At 30.2% G+C, this 9,558-nt stretch overlaps 1 protein-coding gene across 1 annotated transcript; it reads right to left on the reverse strand.

Annotated features, from left to right (window-relative positions):
• Window positions 1-4,966: 4,966 nt before the first annotated feature.
• On the reverse strand, window positions 4,967-6,649 carry LOC102584268 (dof zinc finger protein DOF3.1-like). The gene has a single exon (XM_006346954.2). It carries the CDS (start codon window positions 6,155-6,157, stop codon window positions 5,300-5,302), a length of 858 nt encoding a protein of 285 aa, XP_006347016.1. The 5' UTR covers window positions 6,158-6,649; the 3' UTR covers window positions 4,967-5,299.
• Window positions 6,650-9,558: the final 2,909 nt, after the last annotated feature.

A 9,558-nucleotide genomic window follows, 5' to 3' on the forward strand; every position in this document is an offset into this window, starting at 1 on the left:
AAAAAAAAAAAAAAAAAAGTTAAAAAGTTGGACCAGGTTGTTCAACCACAAGCCTGGCTGACCAAATGCTGGTGGAGTCAGGGTCCCACCCAAGTCCACAGCAATGTGGGACCCATATATATGTTCGAAAGGGTAATTGGAAATGATATAATGGGGAAAAATTGTCGCACACTAGAAAATCATCTACTTATGAATGTGCTTATAAAGCCATACAATGGATTATTATTCTTGCATGCATCCGTCACTTGATCCCTTACACTTCTGGTTTTCTTTTTTTCCTTGATGGATAAAAAAGTAATTTTTCTCTCATTTTAATTTATTTAGGTAGATTAAATTTAATTAAATATTTTAAATTTTATGATCTTAAACGTTTCATATAAATCAATATCAAAAAATAAATCTATCCAATATAAATTTTTTTAAAAAATAGAATAAACAAATTGAATCGTGTGGTATGATTTTAGTTACCCCACACTCATCTCAAGATTGTAATGGATTATCATAGAGTATTTTTTATGGGACCCTCCAAGTCTCACACCATACCTCTTTCACCTCTAAATTAATTTCCACTCAAGATAGATAGATTCTTTAGACCTGATAGACCTTGTCCCTTTCACGTCTCTTCAATTCCCACCTCTTGAAATTTCTGTTTCCAAACTATTCTTTCTTGTTGTGCACCATTAGAGGTCGTTTGGTAGTTGGATAAGAAAAAAATTATTCATGTATTGATTTTTATATAATTTGTATGAAGTTTGGTAGATAGATAAGAAATAAGTTATTTATGTATAAAATTAATCTCATGTTTGGTTGATAGTTTAAGAATCTGCACAACTAATACATGTATAATCTTGCATAACTAAAGTACATTTGTACACGTATAACCCTTGAATAACTATTATCTGCATAAAATAATACATAAAATCCCTCATAAGTAATTCTTATATAACTAATACTCACGTAACTCTAACTAGTTATGGCTTACTAACAAAATTAATCAACAATTAATTAAGATGTAGGAAATATAATCTTAGGATAAACAATCACTGAAATTATGTTAACGTGTTTATTTTCTTGGTTCGAAGTTCGAACTCGAATTTTTGGATGAAAAAAAATAGGATCGATTCAAATATATATCATTACACCCTTTGATCGTCATGTCACCCAAGTTAAGTGTACCAAAGAGTATTCCTTGCCGAGAACCAATCATTTTATTAGTAAAACGATGACGTTTGAAATTTAATTTTTTTAAACAACCAATTAAAAACACGATTATCTTGCATAAAGGAGAAAGATTAGTTAAATTTTGGAGTAGCAATTTGCTTCCAGTTAGAGTGGCAAAGTGCATTTGCAGATATTATCTATTGGTGCTTTCAAAAACGTTTTTGGGGCGAGTCTCAAGGTGGGGCGTATCCTTGTTGACCTGATATATTTCTTAAGAAAAATTTAACTAGAAGTGTATTTAATTTTATTAATAATGTTATGAAGCTCTAAATCTTTTTTTTTTGGTTTCCCACCCGGTGTTCGATATCCACATTGGAGCCCGACTAAATTCAGATTTGCGCTAGGAAGTCCCACATTGGGGGGTAAAGCGCTCCCTAACAAAGACGACTCTGTATCCAAGGGGGCTCGAACCCGAGACTTCTTGGGGTTAAGGATGAAGGAGTTGGTGAAACTCTAAATCTAACTACTACTATGATATATAATTTTAAATACCGAGGGTATAAGTATGGAAAAATTTAATGTAATAAAATTCACTTTTTGCTAAAATGAACTAACAAAATAAAACATCAAATTTTGTATAGGACCAAGTAAAATGAAATGGAGGGAGTACTTAATTTGTTCCAAATTATTTACTTAAAATAAATACCTTTTATTTTGAAAGTTACCGTTGATATAAATCTACTACATTTTATACATTTTTCTCAAAATTTTAAATTTTACATTTAAATTTAAGACTTGCTGTGATACTTTATATTATTTAACTAACTTTAATACAATCTATTATGTTTATTTCATTCTGTGGCAGTGTGACTTCGACAGAGAAGCAGCATTTATAACCGTCTACTCTTTTAGACATCTCATTTATAGTTGCATTAGAAGTTTATAACTCGTAGCAATCAATTTTGTGAATTTTTTAATATTAATAATAACTTATTGAACATTTTTGTTTCCCAGCAAAAAAATTCAGAACTAATTATTCCCTTATAAAACTTAATTAAAATAGCAGATTCAAATTTTAAAATGTATGAATACTAAACTTATTATAGGTACATATTTGTTCAGTGAACTTTTATCCAAATATATAGGATTTGAACCAAATTAAATTAGTGAATTATACCGAACTTGTACCTTATATCAAGATTTTTTTTTAATAAAAAAATAAAGGTAGATGAAGGGAAAATAGGAAAGGGATAAAAAGATAGATAATCGAACTCTTACAATAAGGTGAACGTCTAAGTAGTCGACCAATTGAGCTATTAAATTTCTACAATTGAACTGCAAAGAAATTGTCTTTCAAATTAAGCACGTCCGACAAATTTATTTATTTCATGTTGGAGGTAAAAATGGATGGTTTGGATGAAATTCAGAACAATCAAAATTAGTTAATTTAATGATGAGCGAGTTACGGGCACATTTAAAAATTACATAGGCTGAAATGTGGATCATACCAAGTCATCCAATTTTTATTAAGTTTTTTTTGCTTTGTTTATTCTCTTTTTATTTTTAACACTTTTTTTTATTTTATTATGACGGTATATAGCATATCAAATAAAAGATATCTTATTAAAAAAAATTGACAATTTTTTTTTATGAGTCAATTTGAACTATATATCAATCTAATTTTTAATTAACTGAAATAAATTAAATTAAAATAAATTGAAATAATAAATAAGAGAATCAATAACCCGTCAAAAATGAATGAATTGGACAAGTTATATTTTCGAAGCTAGTTTTGCCGCCTCTAAAACCTACAAATATCTAAAAATATTCCAAACTTTTTGATAAATCAAATTTAACAGCTAGTGGAGTATTTCCTGTAGTACCATCATGCAATTTAATTATAGGATCCTCAAATAGTGGAGTATCCTACTTCTTACGAATAAAAATTACCATAATTTTAGTGTTCGAATTAGGTTGCGTATTGTAATTTTTTTAATGATATATTTCCTATATTTTATTAGCATAAATATCGAATAATTTTATTCATTATAACTTCGAAAGACAAAAAGATTAACTATTTCCTTCGTCTTAAATTATATTTTATCCCGATTTCTAAAAATAATTATCTCCCATTATTTATCATTTCAATAGTTCAAGAAGATATTAATTGTTTTTCTCCATATTATCCTCAGTATAGTAATTGTTTTCTAATACTATAAATAAACCAGTAGAGTAAATATTTAATGAAGAGAAATGATATCTTAAGAAATAATAACTGTAAAATAGTAAAAATTCCTTGTTGATTAAAGTTTCTTTAAGAGGTGGATAAACGAAAAACATAATATCATTAAAAGGAGTAATATGTTTGCATTAGAAAGTATAATGACCATGTTTATATATAATCATCCTCGAATAGGAGGAAACCATAGTGGTTAGTCAGAGAATTTTTTTTTGCTTTAATATAATATAATATTAACGTAAAACTAAAATAATAAATAAATTTGTTAGGGTTATTCTCCCAACAGATTTGATCATCCCATAGGGAAGAAGTCTTAATTAGACCCAAGAGATTTTCATTTCCAACCTGCCAATATTCTCTGATGAAAGATCTAAACCCATGGCAGACCAAAGATATGCCTTTGCTCGAAAACCGCAGCCCTAAATTAAATTACTTTTATCTTTCTTTATTCATCATGTATTTCTAACTAACTTTATTAATTTAACCTAATGTGCTTTTAAATACTTTTCTCTTAGTTTCATTTTAATTTGTCATATAACATATTTTTAAGATCATAAGATTGAAGAACGTGTTGATATGCTCTACGTATATTCAGTTTAATAAGATTATTTTATTAAAATTTGTGTCAAGTTAAAACAAAAGGATCGGAGTAACACTTGTTTTTTTTTAAAATAAAAAACTCAAAGGTGCATAGCTGACGTGTCCAACTTTATTTTTTGGTTCAGGTATGCCCACCCTCTTCCCCATCTACCAAATCCATTTGATGATTTCAAAAGGGAATGTGTGCGTGTTGCTTTCAATTCATCATGCCATTATGAATTAAATATTCAAACCAGTACAACTATACTCCTTATTAACTACTGTATATGTAACTAACTAGACTGTGGCATATTCTAATATGTCAAATTAATGCTATATATATATATATATATATATATATATATAGTAGCCCAAGCTAAAGAATTTTAGGAATTGAAACTTGCCAGTTGCCACATTAATATAACTCCTAAATCATTCCATTGAATAAGCCATTAAGTCTTGTAATATATCAACAAATTAAAATGATCATGCATGCAAGTTCATTTATATATATATATATATGTTCTAGATGGAATTAGCGACCAACCCCTCTACAGCTTCTACATAAAAGAGACATGTTATAGTGCTGGTTTGTGTGAGGTGGTGAGAATTAAGCGGCGAATTCAAAATTTAAATTTAAATTTGTACACTAAATTCTATCGAACCCGTAAATATGATTAATATGATTGGAAAAATAAAATAAATGAAGGTTTAGGAGGGCACATGCAAAAAAGGTAGAGAGGAGCCAAGTTGTCTATATCACTTTTTTGTGCCAGAGAGATGAACTCACCACCAATCTATCATCTCCATGCAAATACTAATTAACATTCTCTCTTTACATATGGTTGTTTCCTTTTTATTGACTTTTTCACACTCTATAAACCCTAAAAATATAACAAAGCAAAGAAACAAGTGTTTTTTTTCTTGCTTTTTGAACTACGTAACTGATAGAGTAAAACATTAATAAAGCTGAATTAAAGGAACAAAAAAGAGGAGAAAAAGATAAGGCTCTAATAACATACAAACACATTTAACTTTTTAGATCAAAAGTTTGAAAAATACAAACCTAACCCAATCCAGAATTTCTCTATAAGAAGGTAAATACATCATACAATAATTTTAGCTAGCTAAGCTAAGGTTAACCCCCTTTTTCCCCCCTTCATGTCTCTTTGTATTATATTTTCTGCGTTTTACTAAAAAAACACAGATATTAAAGAACCTTAATTACCATTGAAAATTTTCTCCCATTAATTTCCTCTTGATGAAGATAGATCAAAGTTGAGGAAAATCTTTAAAATAAAGCGAAGAAACCCTAAAATCTCATGGAGATGGGCCGAACCCTGGAAGATCGGGCCACTGATGATCATTCGGGTCAAGAGATGCACCAGCAGCGGAACTGCTACTGGCTGAGCTATTCTGCCAAATATTATTGTTGTTGTTGTTATTGATGAACCTTTGTGTCCATGAACCCAAAGGCCTTGTAGGTTGAAACTGCAACGTTTGATCAGATGGGTAAAAAGATGATTCCAAATTGGGCTTTTGGTAAAATCCAGTACTTTCCATTTGTTGACTGATTTGAACCTTAGGAGGAGGAGGAGGAGTTGGAATATTGAAATTACCAAATTGATTGTTATTATTATTGCTGCCTGAAACTAGCCCAAGCTGAGATTGATTATTGATACCTTGTGATAATTGACTCAATGATTGCATGGCAGCTAAAGAAGATAAAAATCCTCCACCACCGGTATACAGAGAACTCATTGACGGAAGTGGCGGCGGTTGAGATCTCGAATTGTTACCTGAGAAAAAAGCAGCTGATAAATTCGGTATCTGCGGCGGATGTAGTATTTGATGATGAGATCTAGATGAACTTTCACCAGCTGATGAAGATGAACCACCGCCCTTCATTGTGCGTTTACCTTTACGGCAACCACCGCCGACGGGGACGTTCCTTAGGGTTCCACCTTGAGTCCAGTACCTCCTACACGTCTTGCAGAAATAGCGAGGCTGAGTCAAACTGTAGTTGTTGTAGTAGCAAAACTTTGTGTTGTTTGAATCACAACGAGGGCATTTCTGCAGCGGTGGTTGTGCCGGAGAAGATGAGTTGTTTTCCGGCATCTTCATTCTTCGATTCCGATCATTTTCTCCCGATGATCTTCCACCTAATTGATCCTCCATCTCACTCTTTTTCCCTTTTTCCTTGATGGAGAAAAGAAACTAATTTCAACAAGTTTTTATAGTGAAACTTCTCTTCCTCTTCTACAGATCACAAATTCAGATTAAGTAAATGCACACGCATGCAAGTCAAACCTCTCAACCCCCTTTCAGTCCTAGAGATATGGTTGTAATTAAATCTCAAACTTCTCGTCAACGTCAATGCTTCAGTTGAGATTATCTAATCATATATATAAGGAACTAAAAATTGAAGAGCATGAGAATTTCTATAAAAATCCTACTAGTATCTAATTACACTTTTGTAAATGAGGAAAATAGAGTTAAAAAAAGACATATATAAGGAAATTAATAATAACTACCACCACCTGCCTGCCTTTTTTATGGTTAATCTTCAGTAAAATAATTATAGTGTACGGATCAGTTTGCACGAAGACAAAGTTTTACTAGTCTTTTTATCTTTAGCTTAGACAAGTTTAGAAGGAAAAAAAGGGTTGGGTTGGGTGGGGGCGGGGTAAGAGGCGTGCGTGGCTACATATGAATGTTCAGTTAAAGTGAAGAGAATACTGAGATGGGACCGAACGAAGAGGTATGGTTTATGTTGTGTTTCTGTTGCGTCTGTGATCAATCTCGTCTCAACAAATAAAGGAAAGAAGCCATAATTTTCAGTTCAACAAACTTCTGAGGAGACAAGAATTTCCCAAATAACGACAAATTAATTTTGCTTCGACTCAATCAAAAAGTAAAGGGGAGAGAATTTAAATATGGACAAGCTAAGTGATCAATGACACATACAAGTACAGTAGCAATAGGAGTATGTGGACCACTAGGGGAGGAATTGAGGCCGCGCCGGCGCCGGCAGGAGGTGGAGGATCTGGCGGTTAATTGTTTATATCAAATGGGTTGTGTAGCTGTGTCAGCTTATTAGTCATTTTTGATTCTCCAATTTAGTTTTTTAATTTCATTCTCTCTCTCTCTCTCTCACTTGTAACTCTGACATGTTCATGCTTTACTATTTCCGTCACTTTTATTTGTTATGTTGCGATTTTCAAAAGTTAATTTGACTAATTTTTAAAGTTAACTTAGATTATATTAATTCGATATTTTAAATATAAAATTTAGATATTCAAAAACTCTACTAAAAGTACTATAAATTGCAATTTCTTGCATATCAATATGATGAAAAATATATCGTAAAATGTTAGTCAAAATTCTTATAATTTGCTCTAAAAAAGGAAACCATAACAATTAAAAGTGGACAAAGAGAGTATTAAAAAGTAAGAGACTGGTATACCTCACGACTATGGTTCATAAGATTATTGACACCGGAATTGGCAACTCGATTGACTTGACATAAATTACCCAAGGCAACTAGATTGATTTCAGGCAAATTATTAATATTGTTCTTGAATTATTGATAGTCTTAAAAATATATATTATTTTAACTAACTTAACTTGGACATTTCATCAATTTACTATATAACATAACAAATAGTCTAAAATTCATAAAAAGTTAAGAGAAGTGTTGAAAACACGCTTAAACTTAAGATAATTTAGGAATGTAATTCACTCATATTGCCATATCGAGGGTGTATCAAAGTAATTAATCAAGTAAATGAATATTTTAAGGTAATCGATAGTTAAAAAAATGATTCAATATTTCTCTCTTATTAATAACTTGGGGAAAAGTTCCCTCTTTTCTCATTTGTGGAGGAGAGTTCCTTGTTATGTGTCTTAAGATGTTTTAGTAAAGATTTGATAAATCTATAATATCTTAAGCTTTAGATATTTAAGTTACAATTTGTTCTGATTGGGTATTAGAACAGATAATAAATTATTTTTATTAAGTAATATTTATAATATAATTCTGAAAAAACTTTTTCATGTAATTTCAAGGGTATATTTAGCAGTAAGTTAATCACAAATAACATAACGAAAGACCCTATCATTTTAAAAAAAAAAATTATATTATATATACACATTTTAAACTCAAATTTATAAAGTTATTAAAATTATATTTCTTAATCTTGTGCCCTTGTGTCCATTTAAATTTATACTCATAAAATGAAACAGATCGAACGGGATTCTAACTTACACATAATTATATTAATTAGGGAGGTTAAGTATGCGGGTTACGTTGAACTTAATGTGAATGTATGCTGATTCAAGTTAATACATGTATAATAATGACCCGCTAGCTAAAACAAAGTACTTGGGTTGAATGAACTAACAAATGGATCACAATTTAACTAACTCAATTCACACTAAGTTTTAGTTTTATTATTTGTATGCTTATAATTTGTTATGTACCTAATTCTATTTTAATAGAAATTATTATTATTGTTACTATATAATACATCACGCATAAAAATTCTTCTGTCCAAATTCTTATGAATTAACTTGAGTTATATAAACTCAACTTTTAGCTAGATTGAATCAGACGAATCAAAATGTATTGAATTTATAATTAGACAAATCAACAATCCATTCGAATTTAAATCGATGTGGCACTTAGGTGAGGCACGTGACATGATGCATAGCTTTATTGTTGTCGGAGCTATGGATGTGGTGCTAGAAGCGAATGGAAGTTACAACTGCCCCCAAAACCATACAAATACAGCCCATACTCCTTATTTACATATGTTGTGAGAAAATATTGAGATAAGTCTACTCTTCTAGTTATAATATATATATTTATATACCTACGCCGTATCTTCAATGAATCATATATATTCATTTATAAGTAACTATACTATTCCTAGACGTGGCTAATGACTATTTGTAGAGGTTGCTAATTGAATGTAGTAGACCCTGCTTGGATGGCACCAGGGGTTAAGATTTGAAGTCTAAATTATTTTTCGTTATCACATGATTAAATTTGAATTAACTAAAAAGAAAGAGAAAATTTATCATTTCCAAACACACTTGATGTCACCGCAACATTTTGTTAAGGCCCAACACTACTGGGCCTATCTTCATTTTTTTTTGGGCAAATCACATAAATCCCACTAGTTTAGGTCTTAATTATTAAGATTCCCAATAGTTTCAAATATTACTTCCTCTACCATATTTTATGATTAGGATACATGAGTCTGAATCCATGAGATACATGTATCTGTCGAATTTTAAAATTGAGATACAAAATTTATTTATTTAAATTAATTGGTTGTAACTTATTTCCTTAATTAGAGGAGTAATTGAGGATTTTCAAAATACATAGATAATTAATTTCATTTTATTATTCTTTGAAATAGTAAATTCATTAATATTATTAATATAAGATAAAAACATGTATATCTTGGTAATGTAATTTGATTAATTTCAAATTATTACTCTTAAAATAATAAATTCATTAATTTGATGTATCTATTATCAATATATGATGTATCCAACAAACTAAACATTTA

The sequence above is a fragment of the Solanum tuberosum genome, unplaced genomic scaffold (genome assembly GCF_000226075.1).
Source record: "Solanum tuberosum cultivar DM 1-3 516 R44 unplaced genomic scaffold, SolTub_3.0 scf00083, whole genome shotgun sequence".
In the NCBI taxonomy this organism is placed as follows: Eukaryota; Viridiplantae; Streptophyta; class Magnoliopsida; order Solanales; family Solanaceae; genus Solanum; species Solanum tuberosum.